This window comes from Schistocerca piceifrons, chromosome 6, assembly GCF_021461385.2.
Source record: "Schistocerca piceifrons isolate TAMUIC-IGC-003096 chromosome 6, iqSchPice1.1, whole genome shotgun sequence".
Lineage (NCBI taxonomy): Eukaryota > Metazoa > Arthropoda > Insecta > Orthoptera > Acrididae > Schistocerca > Schistocerca piceifrons.
In genome coordinates, this window is record NC_060143.1 from 239,130,851 (window position 1) to 239,147,562 (window position 16,712).

The 16,712-nt window shown below is 45.6% G+C and overlaps 1 protein-coding gene across 1 annotated transcript in view; it reads left to right on the plus strand.

Moving 5' to 3' along the window:
* LOC124802615 (endoglucanase A-like) overlaps nt 1-16,712 on the plus strand; it is a 123,507-nt gene that overhangs the window by 42,043 nt on the left and 64,752 nt on the right. Inside the window, exons 5-6 of the mRNA XM_047263501.1 lie at nt 3,594-3,701; nt 8,814-8,868. Coding sequence (XP_047119457.1) covers nt 3,594-3,701; nt 8,814-8,868 — 163 coding nt within the window. The remainder of the gene's footprint in view (nt 1-3,593; nt 3,702-8,813; nt 8,869-16,712) is intronic.

A 16,712-nucleotide genomic window follows, 5' to 3' on the forward strand; every position in this document is an offset into this window, starting at 1 on the left:
GGAGGAAACCCGATCAGGCTGAACGCCTTAGACACACTGTCCAGCGAATGCAGCAAGGTGAAAGATCCATAATGTTTTGGGGTGGCGTTTTGTGGAGGAAGACGTACGTCGCTGGTGGTTATGGAAGGCGCCGTAACGCCTGTACGATACGTGAATGCGATCTCCGACCGATAGTGCAACCATATAGGCAGCATATTGACGAGGCATTCGTCTTCATGGACAACAATTAGCGCCCTCATCTTCCACATCTTGTGAATGACTTCCTTTAGGATAACGACATCTCTCGACTAGAGTGGCCAGAATGTTCTCCAGACATTAACCCTATCGAACATGCCTGGAATAGATTGAAAAGGGTTTTTCCTGGATGACGTGACCCACCAACCACTCTGAGGGCTCTACGCCGAATCGCTGTTGAGGAGTGGGACAATCTGGATCAACAGGGCCCTGATGAACTTGTGGATAGTATGCCACGACGAATACAGGCATGCATCAATGCAAGAGGACGTGCTACTGGGTATTAAAGTTACTGCTGTGTACTGCAGTATGGTCCACCACCTCTGAAGGTTTCACTATATGGTGGTACAACATGCAATGTGTGGTTTTCGTGAGCAATAAAAGGGGTGGAAATGAAGTTTATATTGATCTCTATTCCAATTTTCCGTACTGGTTCCGCAACTCTAGGAACCGAGGTGATGCGAAACTTTTTTTGATGTGTGTAGTATTGTGGGTATGTCAAGCGTGTGGGTCACTTTCAAGGACGTATCGATAGTTTTGCATGGGATACGCATGACAGAAAAGGACGAAGGGAATCGAGAGAACGCAGTTAGTCCGATATAGCTCATTGGAATGGCGTAGATTTGACTTCAGAAAGGAAACAAGACTGCCACAAGCAGTCAAAGGAGTTTTCTAGGTCTAGGGAAACAAATACGACTTTTTAGTTGTTTTTTAGGTCGGAAACATCATTCGGTGAAGACACAAGGGATCCAGGTGACGTTTTTTCGTGTGTGATGGGCGGGTGTACCTGTAGAACGGTAAGGACCATTTCTCTTACAATATGACATTAATGACGTAATACCGAGTATGGAATATCAGCTGAAACCACGCACTTGCTAATGAAGACAGGATAGCAGAAGCCCAAGAATTGCTGCAGTAGGTTAAAATAAAATTTATTTCAGTGTGTTAAATGTTTTCTTTCACAAATGTCGGTATAATATGGGGAGAATGCACCAAACGCATAGTAGTACGAAAAACTCTGTTGTTAAATGATCTTGTGTGAATGATTTTCTCTGAATAATTTATAGTATGGGTATTTTATAACCAACTAATAGACCAATGGGTCGTAAAATTTTGTTATACCTCTCTATCAATGGCAAATGGGTCGCACAATACACTGCAGAGTATCTACTGTCCTTTAATTGTAGTTCTTCCAAATGTCGACAGCAGTGATCTAGGCACTTGGACACCAGAGAAGTAGCAGTGTATTACAGATTTCCTGCCGGCTGCATCGATCGTACAAGTGGCATCGAGCCCTTTGGAGATATGCTTTCAAGGGACGGTAACTGATTGCAGTCTCACTTTGTTTTTGATTCTACTGTACCTGTCAAATAATACCAGGCAACTTGTTCTGTATGAAAAACGCAACCTCCCACAGCTATTGGCTAGGGGGCGTTTAGACTGTAACGTGACTGTGACTATGCGATACTGTTTCATGTTTCGTAGGTCTTCTGTTGAGGGTACTGGACATGTTTGGTTGGGAGGAAATGTTAGCGTCTTTCTCGCTGAGAAGCTGTGCAGCTGGTGTGGGCTCTGGTTCCTCTGTGAATGTCCCTAGGAAGGGCCAGCATCCCTGGACAGTTGAGCAGTTTCACAGCAGTGGGGCCATGGCCCACTCCATGCTTTTGCTTGTTACAGCCGGGCCCTGTCCTCGCTGAGGGCAGAGAGCACTGTGCTATACCCAGAAAACAATTATGTCTGAGATTTTTGCCTTTCTGTACGAATATCAATCGACAAGACACCGTGGCGCTGCCTGAGCAGTGCAAATTCCTGATGTGTCCAATCGAACGAATTGTCTTCATCACTGTTCTTGGTGGAAAGAGGTTGACCAGTCTGCGGAAATCTGCTCCAGGCAAATACCAACACCTTACTTGTTAATGTGCGTTTCTACGGCATGAGTGGAACGTTTATAGTGTATTCTCCTTCTTTTTTGTGCAATAAGCGATATTATTGTTCGACAAACTGCCAACAGGATTATGTCGCCCCTCCATGCGGAGTTTGTTTTGAAATTAATCAGCAGGATGAAGAAGGAAGTTTCTGCGCGATTCGTCTCCCAGCTGCCGTCTGGTGCAGACTGCTACACCCTTGCCGACATTTGGGGACATTTTACGCAAATACAGTAGAGTAATTCATATTCTAGGAGCTTGTAGATTACTTGCTCTACCACCCGACTTGTGTTGACTACCTGATTACAATTTTGGTCGCTTTCTGTCTGAATCTGCGAGCTGCCCATAGGAGAAAATCTTGTAGCGTTTGCTTCATACTGTCTTCCATATTTTTGTACCATCCTACAGTGTTAGCATCATTTTGTGTAACATGTATTGAGATTTTATGTGAATTTTGTGTATTATAAAAGTCTGTTATATTCGAGCTTGACTTAGATTTCAAAATTCCTTAATTGTCGTACAACTTTTCCATTGTTAGGTGGTCCACCAAAAACAAATGTAACGTGTTGTACACCGAAGCTGTTGTTTTCACTGTGACGGTCTTATTTTCGTTGAGTACTATGGCCAAACACAACCAATTGTTGCTTGCAGTTAAATACAGATACCCATCGAGTTTCAAGGTACAGTATGACTCTGTTATGGTACCGCTCGGTGTTTGCCAGAGGAAAGCGTCTGAGTGGAGCTGAGCGGCACAGTCTTAAAAATACTTGACCGACCGCCATCTGCATCCAGAGACCCGCTCTTCAGTGTGCTTCTTAGTGGACTCGCGTTAGGGAGGAGTGTTGTTCACACTCTCGCTTGACCACCCAGACTAAGGTTATTGTTGATTAAAGCGAACGCCAGCGGTTTTAGGCGCTACAGTCTGGAACCGCGCGACCGCTACGGTCGCAGGTTCGAATGCTGCCTCGGTCATGGATGTGTGTGATGTCTTTAGGTTAGCTAGGTTTAAGTAGTTCTAAGTTCTAGGGGACTGATAACCTTAGAAGTTATGTCCCATAGTGCTCAAAGCCATTCGAACCAATTAAAGCGAACGCTAGCTCGCAGTTTCGTTTGACAAGAACAAGGTCGATGTTCTCCCCCTTCCTTGTCCTACTTCTAGCTTATACTTTGTTTCTAGTGACCTCACTACCAGACTGGGCAAAAAAACCAATCTTCATTAATTTTCCTTCCTCAGTGTTCAAGGTGACAGTGTTGTAATATTATCTAATTCCTGTATAGGACTATTCTTAGCTTGGGTGTTTCGGTGTATGGTGTACTGCTTAGTGTATTGAACTATTACGTACATAGTACGTCTATGGATTTGAGTATCAGGAGCTTGTTTATGTAACCCACTGCCACCCGGTCTGTTGTTTCTCATACGTGACATTTTTTCAGCTCCAAAGGCTACGGGGACGAACTGGCCTGGGGCTACGCGTGGCTGGCGAAAATCACCAACGATCAGACCTATCTGCAGCGGGCGGAGGAGGTGTACGAGGAGTTCGGACTCATTGTTGTGACGTAACAAGACTGTTACGCCACACGGTAGTAGCCAAAAGAAAGGCACGCTATTTTAACGCTGTGGCCGATAGTGCACGCACAGCAATAAGCAGCCGGTGTGAAGTCTGGAACATGAGAACTTATGAATGAATAAGAAGAAAAGTATGTAGATGCTTTTTACTTATCTTTTCTTTATTCCTTGGAATACATCGCTCTTGAATACTAGTAAGCTATAGGCACTGATACAATTGGCTCCTTGCTAGTTCGTAGCCATTAACTTCTGATGGCTATTCTGTCTCTCGGCTAATGAGAGAGAAAGGCTTCATACAACTGGGCGATAGCTAGGTTCGCGTACAACTGGGCGGTAGCTTGGTTCTCGTACAACTGGGGGCGAGTCCACTCTCGTATCACGAGACCTGCCTAGGTGGTGGCGCTAGGTCTGCGATCACAGTGGCGACACGCGGGTCCGACATGTACTACATGGACCGCGGCCGATTTAAGTTACCACCTAGCAAGTGTGGTGTCTGGCGGTGACACCACATTCCTCCCCCGCAAATCGGCGAACGGTCGTGAGATAAGGCTTCCGCCCGCCGTGGGGAGGACCACATGTTGACGTATGCGATGAGGTGGGGAGCCTAACAACAGGCGAGGCTGTGCCACCCGCACCCGGCCATCCGGTCCGAGGGGAGCTAGGAAACGCCTGCAAAACTAGTCCAGGGTGCACGTCAACATGCGGTGTATGCGCCCGAAAAGAAACAGGAGGGGCCAAATTGTCGACCTCCATTGCGTCGGGGTAGCCGACGCGCGATGACTCATGTGGTCCGGAGCGGGCTGGAGTGCCATGGCGGAGGACAGCTGGTCACGGGAAGCGATCGGCGGCGCGTGACCCTGGGAGGCGCTTGGCGGCTGCAACGAAGCGTCGAATGCGGTCGGCGGCGGCGGCGGCGGCTGCTGCTGCTGCGGCGGCGGCGGCGCGTCGCCATGGGGCAAAATGGAAGGCATCGTCGGTAACACCTGGGGATGAGGCGAGCCAGTAGATGGGTCCCCAGGGCGCTGACCGGACGGCACCGTCGCTGAAAGCAGACGGGGAGCGGCAGAACCCGAGCGACGACAGAGGCGCAGCTGATTGAGATGCCGACGCACCTCACCAGAGGCCCCCAAAACCAAATACATCGCGCGGCCGAGGCAGCGAAGAATGCGCCCTGCGAGCCAACGCCGTGAACCGCGATAGTTGCGATAAAATACAACGTCGCCTGGAGCAAAAGCAGGAGTCTGCCGCTGCGCAGGAACCTGATGCGGCGGATGCAGCAAAGACATCAAGGTGCGATGAGGACGACCGTGGAGCATCTCAGCCGGCGAGCGACCATCTCGGGGCTGAGAGCGATACGAAGACAAAAAGAGCAACAATGCGTCCTCCCGAGAATGCGACTCTTTCAATTTCAACATCTGTGACTTGAAAGTCCGGACCAATCGTTCAGCGGCACCGTTGGACTGAGGCGAAAACGGCGCGGATGTCAGATGTTGAATACCATTGGCCTGGCAGAAAGACTGGAATTCTGCGGACATGAATTGTGGGCCATTGTCGGAAACAATAGTCTGCGGAAGACCTTCAATGCAAAAGATAGCAGACAACGCTTGGATGGTGGCGGAGGACGTCGTGGAAGACATCCGGACAACAAAAGGAAAATTACTGAAGGCGTCGACCAGAACCAACCATCGAGCATTCCAGAATGGACCAGCAAAATCAATGTGCAAGCGTTGCCAAGGGGAAGTGGCTTTTGGCCACGCAAAGACTTTCCGCGGCGGTGCGGACTGTTGTTCGGCACACGCCGGGCACGAAGAACACATATTCGTAATCGCAGCATCGATTCCGAACCAAGTACAGTGCTGACGAGCAAGTTGTTTCGTTCGCACGATACCCCAATGTCCTTTATGAAGAAGCCGTAAAACAGAGGACTGTAACGAACGTGGGACCACGACTCTGGACTGATCATTATCAGAACGCAACAACAAAACACCACGTCGAACACAAAGTCGCTCCTTGTGAGCAAAAAATTGGCGAACCAACGGATCCTCGATCCGAGACTTTGACAAAGGCCATTGCGTAGTAACAAAACGTAGAACAGTAGCAAGGACAGGGTCAGCAGCTGTGGCTGTAGCAACACGACGAAAATCAATCGGAAACGCTTCGACCACTTCATCAGTTTCCGAATCAATGAACATGCAAGCAAGTTCGGAAGAATCGAATGCTTTATCCTCAGCAACAGGCAAACGGGACAACGCATCGGCGTTTCCGTGCTTAGCAGTGGACCGATACAAGATATCGTAGCGGTACTGCGAGAGGAAAATAGACCAGCGAATGAATTTCTGCGCTGTACGTGGAGGTACAGGCTTGGTCGGATGAAAAAGCGATGTCAAAGGTTTGTGGTCTGTGATGATGGTAAAGCGACGACCATACAAGAAATCATGGAACTTAGTAACACCAAACACGAGAGCCAAAGCTTCTTTCTCTATCTGTGAATAATTTCTTTGCGCAGACGAGAGCAATTTGGACGCAAAGGCAATAGGGCGATCATGTGAGCCAACTTTGTGCGCAAGCACAGCACCGATCCCGAAGTCCGATGCATCTACCATCAACAAAAGGGGTTTCTGGGGATCGAATGGCGTAAGGCAAGTATTAGAAAGCAACGCCGATTTCAACTGGCGAAAGGCGCGGTCACATTCCGTCGTCCAGACGAACGGAACACCTTTACGGCGTAAGCGATGAAGCGGAGCTGAAATGGAAGAGGCATTGCGCACATATTGATGGTAATAATTAATTTTACCCAACACACTCTGTAGCTGTTTCAGATTTTGAGGGGAAGGCAAATCGTGTATGGCACGGAGGTGCTCCGGACTTGGATGTATGCCTTGGGCATTAATGACATGTCCCAGGTATGGTAAGTCACGAGCAAAAAACACACATTTGTCCTTCCTCAAGCGAAGACCATTTTGCCGCAAGACCTGAAATAATGTTCGTAAGTTCGCAAGATGATCTTCTTCTGTCTGTCCGGAGATCACTATATCGTCCAGATAGTTTGCTGCAGTAGAAGAACGAAGAACGTAAAACGACACAAGGTTTGTTTGTCCCTTGAATGTTGCAAGAAGGCTGCACTGTCCTAACACAGGAATGTTCTGTCCGGAATATGTAGTTAGCGGAACATTTGCGGCACGCAACGGAGGTGCGCCCAGTTGTTTGTATGTGTCGTGATTGAGCAATGAAACTGCAGCTCCGGTATCGAGCTGGAATGGTATCACTTTGCCTTCAAAGTCTAAGTCCACAAAAAGTTTATTGTCCTGCTGACGACAAGAGCGACTGTTTTGTGCAATTGGAACAGACACTGGTACAGAATCACTTGCTAATTGACGTGATTTCCGGCGACGTCGACGCACAGTTTTTGTGGGACGATCACTGTCACTGTTAGAGAAAGTGTCACTTGACGAAGTGGAATGAACGACATGAATGTCCATAGGCGAAGGTCCACGAGCCTGAGTGTCCTTGGTTCGATTCCGGCGCGAAGCAAAGGGCCTGGAATGATTGTGATTGTCTGATCTGAGCTTTTTCTGGCAAGCACTTTGAACATGTCCTTTCTTATTGCAGAAAAAGCAAATAGCTTGGCGTGACGGGCAATGTTCACGCGAATGTCTAGTAGCACACCGCGGGCATGATTTCACTGCATTTGTGGGCTGGCGCGGCACACCTGGCTTAGCACGCGGCGGTCGCTGTGTGTCCGTGCGCGAGGCCCGGTGACCGGGCCGCGCTGCGCGTCCAGCGGGCCGGTTAATGTTACACACGGCTGGCGAAGTTTCAAAAGATTCCTGAGCACAGTCCAGTGTGTCCTGTCTATCCAATATGTCTATCACTTGTTGAAGGGAGGGATTAACTAGTTTCAAAATTTGCTCCCGTATGCGAACATCAGAAACGTTCTGTGCAATTGCATCACGCACCATTGTATCTGAATAAGAAAGACCACAGTCACATTCAAAGGCACAGTCCCTAGTAAGTCCTTGCAATGTTGCTACCCACTCCCTATTAGTTTGACCGGCCGTACGTTTTGTACGAAAAAACGTATACCGTTTTGCAACCACATTAACTGTGTCTTTGAAATAGGCATCTAATGCAGACAAAATTTCCTCGTATGACAAAGTTGCTACGTCGCGGCGGGGAAACAATTTCACTATCACACGGTATGTGGACACACCGACACAAGAAAGCAAAAACGGCTGCCGCTCATTACCTTGAATTCCGTAGGCAGCAAGGTGAAATGCAAACTGACGAGACCACTCTTGCCAGGTCTCATCGGCTGCCACGTATGGTCGAAAGGGAGGTGCAACAGCGTTCAGTGGCAGCGGTAGCGAAGAAGCGGCGGCGGCCGCATCGGTGTGCAGCGCACGTTGACCCTGGACGAGCTGTCCAAGGGCATCCAGTAACGCCTGCGTCTGCTGATTCTGCAAGCGATAAAATTCGGACAGTACATCTGGAGAATGTGGCGAAGCCATGACACAATTAAATGTAAGCAATCAGAAAGAAGTTTTTACTCGTCGCCAATCTGTTGTGACGTAACAAGACTGTTACGCCACACGGTAGTAGCCAAAAGAAAGGCACGCTATTTTAACGCTGTGGCCGATAGTGCACGCACAGCAATAAGCAGCCGGTGTGAAGTCTGGAACATGAGAACTTATGAATGAATAAGAAGAAAAGTATGTAGATGCTTTTTACTTATCTTTTCTTTATTCCTTGGAATACATCGCTCTTGAATACTAGTAAGCTATAGGCACTGATACAATTGGCTCCTTGCTAGTTCGTAGCCATTAACTTCTGATGGCTATTCTGTCTCTCGGCTAATGAGAGAGAAAGGCTTCATACAACTGGGCGATAGCTAGGTTCGCGTACAACTGGGCGGTAGCTTGGTTCTCGTACAACTGGGGGCGAGTCCACTCTCGTATCACGAGACCTGCCTAGGTGGTGGCGCTAGGTCTGCGATCACAGTGGCGACACGCGGGTCCGACATGTACTACATGGACCGCGGCCGATTTAAGTTACCACCTAGCAAGTGTGGTGTCTGGCGGTGACACCACACTCATCAACATAGGAGGCGGCCTGAACTGGGAGCAGAAGGCGTCAGGAGTTGACGTAAGTATCACAAGACTGCAGGTAATGCCTGCACTGATATCAGTTTCATCTGAAGCTTATTTGACATCCAAGACTTAACAATCTTCACTGTGGACGTGAGAGTACTGTTCAATTCATCAGTCAATCACGTATTTGATGTGTTGCAACCTACGTCGACATCAGTGCCCCACGGAATGATTCGCACATGGTCGGAATTTATCTGGAAGTTACATAAAGCAACAATATTTAAAAGTGAAGTAATTGGGTAGGTATTCCATGGATATCTGGCATAAAACTGCGTATTAAATTTGCAGATACGACGTAGAACGCTGGGGTGTAGTACTGTATACATTAATTGTTGCTGCTGTCTGGAGAGAATTTCAAATAATTTGATTCAAAAAAAGGTCTTCTCAGGGATACGTTAAAACCAAAGGAGCAGAATGTGGTTATATGAAGCTGAAGGCTTGTTAGGAGACATTTGACGGAGAATGAAGAAACGAATTATGAAGCCCTAATAGAATTGAGAGACGTGGCAGCAAACATTCTCGGCTTGAAATAGCCACAAAGTAGACGCCCTTTTAGCAAATAAGATTTTAGTTAACCGAATAAAAAAATAATGACATGACTCCACTCTAATGCATGCCTGTAGATATGATGTCACTCTGATGTGTCGATTGCTAGATACTGACTTTACCGAGAACTTTCTCCTTTGGCCTCAAGAGGATGAGTGCATCCACTTTCAGACCTTTTCATCATAGAAAAATCCGAGGTTATCATCGGGAACCGAACCTGCCACTTCAGACTTAATAGCCAGTAACGCTAGCACAATGACGCTGCCTTTTCGATAATTCAACGCCGCAAAAGCGGTTATTCGTTAGCACCCACTCGAGAAATTGATGGACATGGTACGGAGAGGCTGTGAAGGTTGCAAGATCCCCTCGCTTCTAAACTGATACTGTTACTACTCAGCTTATCCGCGAGTCCGTAGAGGGTTGTATATGTGACGTACAGTATGACTGGTCAGCATTTCCACCCGAAATTTGCGAGTGTAAGTCGGACCTTTCTTGATCCGCCTTGGTGGGTCGTGTCGTCGGGTGCAGCTCTCGTAAATGTCGTCCCTTGCAGATTCTTCATTGGCTCATTGGATGTCTCCGTCGGTGGAAGCTAATTATCTGAAATTGCTGTCGATCAACTTTGGAGTATCTATTTACTCGAAATTAACATTCAGAATGCCCTTCGTATCACTTCTATTCCTATTAGATCAATAACGAAACACTCATGTCACAAACTACTTGTAACCGAGAACATGACTACCATCGAACAAGACTGGAAGAGCTCTTAACACCGACTGCCGACTTTGGCGCGCAGTCCGTATCTCTTACTAGTTTCGTCATAGTTCGTGGATTTCCGATCAAGTTCGTACTTACTAAGACATGCATTTGTTAATGAACGGGTGTGAATTTCAACGAGGCAAAGTTATGATAAATAGCTTTAAACATCGAGAGGCTCCTCCTAGTATTCATGTTGTCATAAATGATTTTAATTATTAAATATAAATAAACAAAATCGGTGACTTTGGTGCCAAGATGGCGGTACTTCCCGTCATGTATATTTCCCAGGCTGACGCTTGTTGCTACGGTCCAGCGCCGAGCCGCACCCCACTATGCGCGACATATGGTCGCTTCGTCACCTAGCCAGCCAGCGTGGGAAATGCTCTCCGATTCATGGCCGGCTACGGACTACAGCACTTCCTAACTATCGTGAATACATAAATGAGAGACAATAATTTATTAAAACTGGTAAATATGTCTTCCTCACGTAAGAGGCACCTTTCAAGGTCCAAGGGATGTGTACCGGCCGCCGTGCCGTCCTCTGTCTTGCGGCGTCATGCCGATGCAGTAGTGGGGTGGTGGTGGGGGGGGGGGGGGGGTGTTCGTCGGAGGGGACACGCAGTCAGCACACTGCTCTCCTGGCCTTTCGCAGACTTTACAGACTGTGGAGCCGCTGCCAATCTGTCAAGTAGCTCCCGAACTTGAGTCACGAGGCTGAGTGCACCCGGTACAGGTCCTCCCACGAAGGAAAAATCCTTGGTAGTACTCCGGTCATCCGCATCGCAGCCGTCTACGCTGACCACTGAGGAATAGGCTGCTGCTGATGAAATAAGAGGGATGCAGCCTCAAAAATCAAATGTACGAACTTCACATGTATGCATATGGCCATACACAACACACAAACCACAGGGACACATACGCACACACACACACACACACACACACACACACACACACACACACACATATATATATATATATATATATATATATATATATATATATATATATATACGCGTCAAACGAAGAAACTACAAAGAACGAAACTTGTCTAGCTTGAAGGGGGAAACCAGATGGAGCTATGGCTGGCCCGCTGGATAGCGCTGCCATAGGTCAAACGGATATCAACTGAGTTTTTTTTTTAAAATAGGAACCCCATATTTTAATTACATATTCGTGTAGTATGTAAAGAAATATGAATGTTGTAGTTCGACCACTTTTTTCGCTTTGTGATAGATGGCGCTATAATAGTCACAAACATATGACTCACAATTTTACACGAACGGTTGGTAACAGATAAGTTTTTTAAATTAAATTACAGAACGTAGGCACATTTGAACATTTTAATTCGGTTGTTCCAACGTGATACATGTACCTTTGTTAACTTCTCATTTCTGATAACGCATGCTGTTACAGCGGGATTACCTGTAAATACCACATTAATGGAATAAATGGTCAAAATGATGTCTGTCAACCTCAATGCATTTGGCAATACGTTTAACGACATTCCTCTCAACAGCGAGTAGTTCGCCTTCCGTAACTTTCACGCATGCATTCACAATGCGCTGACGCATGTTGTAAGGCATTGTCGGTGGATCACGATAGCAAATATCCTTCAACTTTCCCCACAGAAAGAAATCCGGCGACGTCAGATCCGGTGAACGTGCTTCGGCGACCAATCCACCTGTCATGAAATATGCTATTCAATACCGCTTCAACCGCACGCGAGCTATGTGCCAGACATCCATCATGTTGGAAGTACATCGCTATTCTGTCATGCAGTGAAACATCTTGTAGTAACATCAGTAGAACATTGCGTAGGAAATCAGCATACATTGCAGCATTTAGATTGCCATCGATAAAATGGGGGCCAATTATCCTTCCTCCCATAATGCCGCACCGTACATTAACCCGCCAAGGTAGCTGATGTTCCACTTGTCGCAGCCGTCGTTGATTTTCTGTTGCCCAGTAGTGCATATTAGGCCGGTTTACGTTACCACTGTTCGTGAATGACGCTTCGTCGCTAAATAGTATGCGCGCAAAAAATCCGTCATCCTCCCGTAATTTCTCTTGTGTCCATGACAGAACTGGGTTCAAGGTCGTTCAAAGTCGTCACTATGCAAATCCTGGTGCATAGAAATATGGTGCGGGTGCAATCGATGTTTATGTAACATTCTCAATACCGACGTTTTTGAGATTCCCTATTCTCGAGCAATTTGTCTGCTACTGATGTGCAGATTAGCCGCGACAGCAGCTAAAACACCTACTTGGGCATCATCATTTGTTGCAGTCGTGGTTAACGTTTCACATGTTTCTGATCACTTCCTGTTTCCTTAAATAAGGTAACTATCCGGCGAACGGTCCGGACACTTGGATGATACCGAGCAGCATACATAGCACACGCTCGTTGGGCATTCTGATCACAATAGCCATACAGCAACACGATATCGTCCTTTTCCGCAATTGGTAAACGGTCCATTTTAACACGGGTAATGTTTCGCGCAGCAAATACCGTCCGCACTGGCGTATTGTAACGTGATACCACGTACTTATACGTTTGTGACTATTACAGCGCCATCTGTCACAAAGGGAAAAAAGTGGACCAACTAAAACATTCATATTTCTTTACGTACTACACGAATATGTAATAAAAAATGGGGGTCCTATTTAAAAAAAAACGCAGTTGAAATCCGTTTGACCTATGGCAGCGCCATCTAGCGGGCCAACCATAGCGCCATCTGGTTTCCCCCTTCAACCTAGACGAGTTTCGTTCTTTGTAGTTTTTTCGTTTGATTCTTATTTCGTGAGATGTTTGGCCCGGTCACTATCAATGGACCGCTCTATACGAGGGAAGGCCATGAGGCTAACTAAAAGATCTGGCTTTTATAGGAACCAATTCATGCACTACATCAAAGTGAAAGTAGTCTCTAATTGCTCTGCTTTCGTCAACTTCAGATCCAATACCAGCAAGTTATAGGATGTGAATGTCGCAACTGTGTCGGAGTGCGTGGGAATTCGCGGCCGAAGTTTACCAATAAAGTTTCCTCTTTGAAGTTTGAGTTCCACACACGGTTAGAAAGGCCAAGATGGACAAAAACCTGGACGAATTTAGGTCCACCTGCTGAAGTTTTCCGTATGCACCACTAATCCTAGCATTTGCATCCTGACTACATGATTGGTTTTTATTACTTCCATTTCGATATGTGGGTTATCTGATGGTAAAAAATTTTCAACCTACTTTGCGAAGTTCCTTCATTCTCAGAAGAAATTTATCAGCAGCAGAGTCAAACAGTACAGTCTGGTGAAATGAACGATTGTGGTTCGTATGAGTTCCAGTAACACGACTTCCTGCGCCGTTTCCTCATATTAGCGTTCTCAAAATTTATTGTAGGACGTTTGAGAATACTTTTGATAGTACTAAATTTCCGTCTCTGACTCATTCAATTCTGAATATCTTCTACCCTGATGGCGTCTAATGCACCCTGTATCAACATGGCGTGCATTACTGCACTCTTGTAGGTTGTATCAACGCCCGATTTATCTGGGGTTCATACTCATTACTCCGTTGTATAATTTCGTTACTGCAAGAACGTATGTGCAATTTAACTTCCTTCTAGCAAACAGTTTAAATCAGATTTTAGCATCACATGAATTTCTGTGACAAATGGAAATAATTTCTGGTACAGTACAAAGAACGAGTCCCTCTCTACAGTGAGTTATCCAGGCTGAACAACATTACAGGAGCAGTCTGTGTATGTAGAGAGCACAGATACTGTATTTTATAATGCAGGAGAGTTCCGTAATAAATACCGAAAGATACTCCGCGCGCGCAGTTGCCGAGATTCGGTGTGGAATTTTGTACCGTGCTGCAGGGCAAAGATTTTAAATTAATAAAGGCTCTAACAGGCATCTAATAACGTACTCATAAAACACTGAAATTGAGAAATAAATTTGTTAAGCTATTAGGGGCCTGCTATTCATCATTTTAATAGCTGTGCATTAAAATACTTCATTAAGCCCTCGAATCGGTTAATTTAGAGAGAGGATACTTTTTTTTTGTTCGGCTGTGCAAACACGAGCTGCACACATGTTTCACAGAGGACCGAATGTAAACTCTCGGAGGGAGATTATCTGCCGCTCCACGGCTGCTCTTTGTTTGTAAATTGCATTATGTGATTAACGAGTGACTTTGATGACCGGAGCTTGAAGGACAGCAGCTGTCCACTGCTGTGTTACAGGAAGGCAATAACTGCATTACCTTGACATTTATTTACGGATTCAGTTACCGTGAATTGATCTCTTCACTTCAAAAGGATATATCTGCTGAACGGAACTCTGTGTGCGCTAGGATGAACACTGTTCACTATGTATTCACTAATACAGCATTTTTTTGAGTAAATAGGAGATTTAGAGGCGTCTTACAGACAGCTACATTAGATACAACTGACTTAATCACAGCACTTTATTTGATGGTATTTTTTATTTTGTAGGCTTTGTATATGTGTGGTCTCAAAAGGAAAATGGAACTTCAGAACCACCTTTACGCCAAATATCCATGGGGTAACAATCAAATTGCTTCACTGATAAATATGTTGTTGTTTTATGTAGCCTCGAGATAAATTCTGGACATATGCAAATAACTTCAAATGGTTCAAGTGGCTCTGAGCACTATGGGACTTAACATCCATGGTCATCAGTCCCTTAGAACTTAGAACTACTTAAACCTAACGAACCTAAGGACATCACACAACACCCAGTCATCACGAGGCAGAGAAAATCCCTGACCCCGCCGAGAATCGAACCCGGGAACCCGGGCGTGGGAAGCGAGAACGCTACCGCACGACCACGAGCTGCGGACTGCAAATAACTCCGTGGGAGAAAGCGAAATACATCGTGATACATCAAATGAATATTAGCTGCGATTTGTAAACTATAAGGGAAGCGGGTCCTGACATCATTTATGAAGATTTTTAAACATTGCTGGCGGAAAGCAAGAATACCGGACGACTAGAGACAAGCCGTAATTCATTCGCTACAGAAGACAGATGACAGGGCAGGCACCAACAATTACCGATACATGTTTCTGCTTCCAGCAACCTACTAAATTATATCCAAAGCTGCATTGAATAAGACACAAGACCAAGCAGAACGCACAACTGGCGGCTACCAGGCGGGAGTCATAGAAAATAGGATCTTGCCCAGAGCACATTTTTAACTTGAAAACAATCCTATGGATAAGAACAACCTGGAACCTTCACATAGTTGTTACGTTCATTGATTTCAAGGAAGCCTATGCTTATGAAGACAGACAGACAGTATTTCTGTCAGTGAAAGAAGTAGATATCGACGAAAACACTACACTGTTAAGTGAATAGACACTCATAGACACAACTTGAAAAATTAAATTCTTAGGAGAAGTTTCTGAACCTTCAGAATTAACAAAGATGTTCCTCACAGCGATGGGCTCTCACCGATTCTCTTGAGTCTGGCTTTAAACAGGGTCGTGAGAGAGTGGGATAAAGAACTACAATAGAAACACATTGAAGGAATACATCTAGGACCAGGAAGATGAAGATCTATAGTGAAATGTCTCTCTTTTGCTGACAATATTGCAGTATCGTCATTTTTATGTTTTCCGTCTTTCCCTTAGTTGCTCTAAATTCGTGGAGGTACGTACCGTCTATGCAATTAAATGAAGGTTTACTGCCGTAAGCGTTTCGCTTCTTTTACTTGGGAAACATCATCGGTGGCCTGAAATACATGTTTCTTTTTATACGTACAATAAACGTATTATGTGATAGATATAGTATGCTGCTATATTACATTTTTTCGTGTTTTTCTCTTGCTTTTTAGGATGGAAGCAACCGTTGTAGCACAAGTTCCGTGTAGTTAATGTATCGTTCGATATTACGATTTCCAACGCTGTTAACACGCGTGTGGTCCTGGAGACGTATTAGTTGGTTTTCAAACTCCAGCTGGCCGATTTCTGGCGTTCTCTGATCCACATTTGTCACAGCGCATGTTTCACTTTCAATTTCCATTTGGTGATCAACATATGTATGTTTTCGCTGTGTAATATTGCGAACTGCTGTTGTGTGTTTGTCTGTCTTCTGTTTGTGTTTGATGTTTTTCATTTGTTGTGTGTGTGTGTGTGTATGCACGCGCTCACGCTGGTGCATGTGTGTATTCTGCCCTTTTTTTAATATGAATTTGGTGTATGTGTGTATTCTGCCCTTTTTTAAATATGAGTTAGTGTGTCTGTGTGTGCGTGTGTGTGTGTGTATGCACGCGCTCACGCTGGTGCATGTGTGTATTCTGCCCTTTTTTTAATATGAGTTTGGTGTATGTGTGTATTCTGCCCTTTTTTTAATATGAGTTAGTGTGTCTGTGTGTGTATGTGTGTGTGTGTGTGTGTGTGTGTGTGTGTGTGTGTGTGTGTGTGTGTGTGTGTATTTTGCTGTGTGTAATTTTTTAATTAATAATAAATATGGGTTTGTGTGTGTGGGTTTTTTGCTGTGTGTAAATGTACGAGCG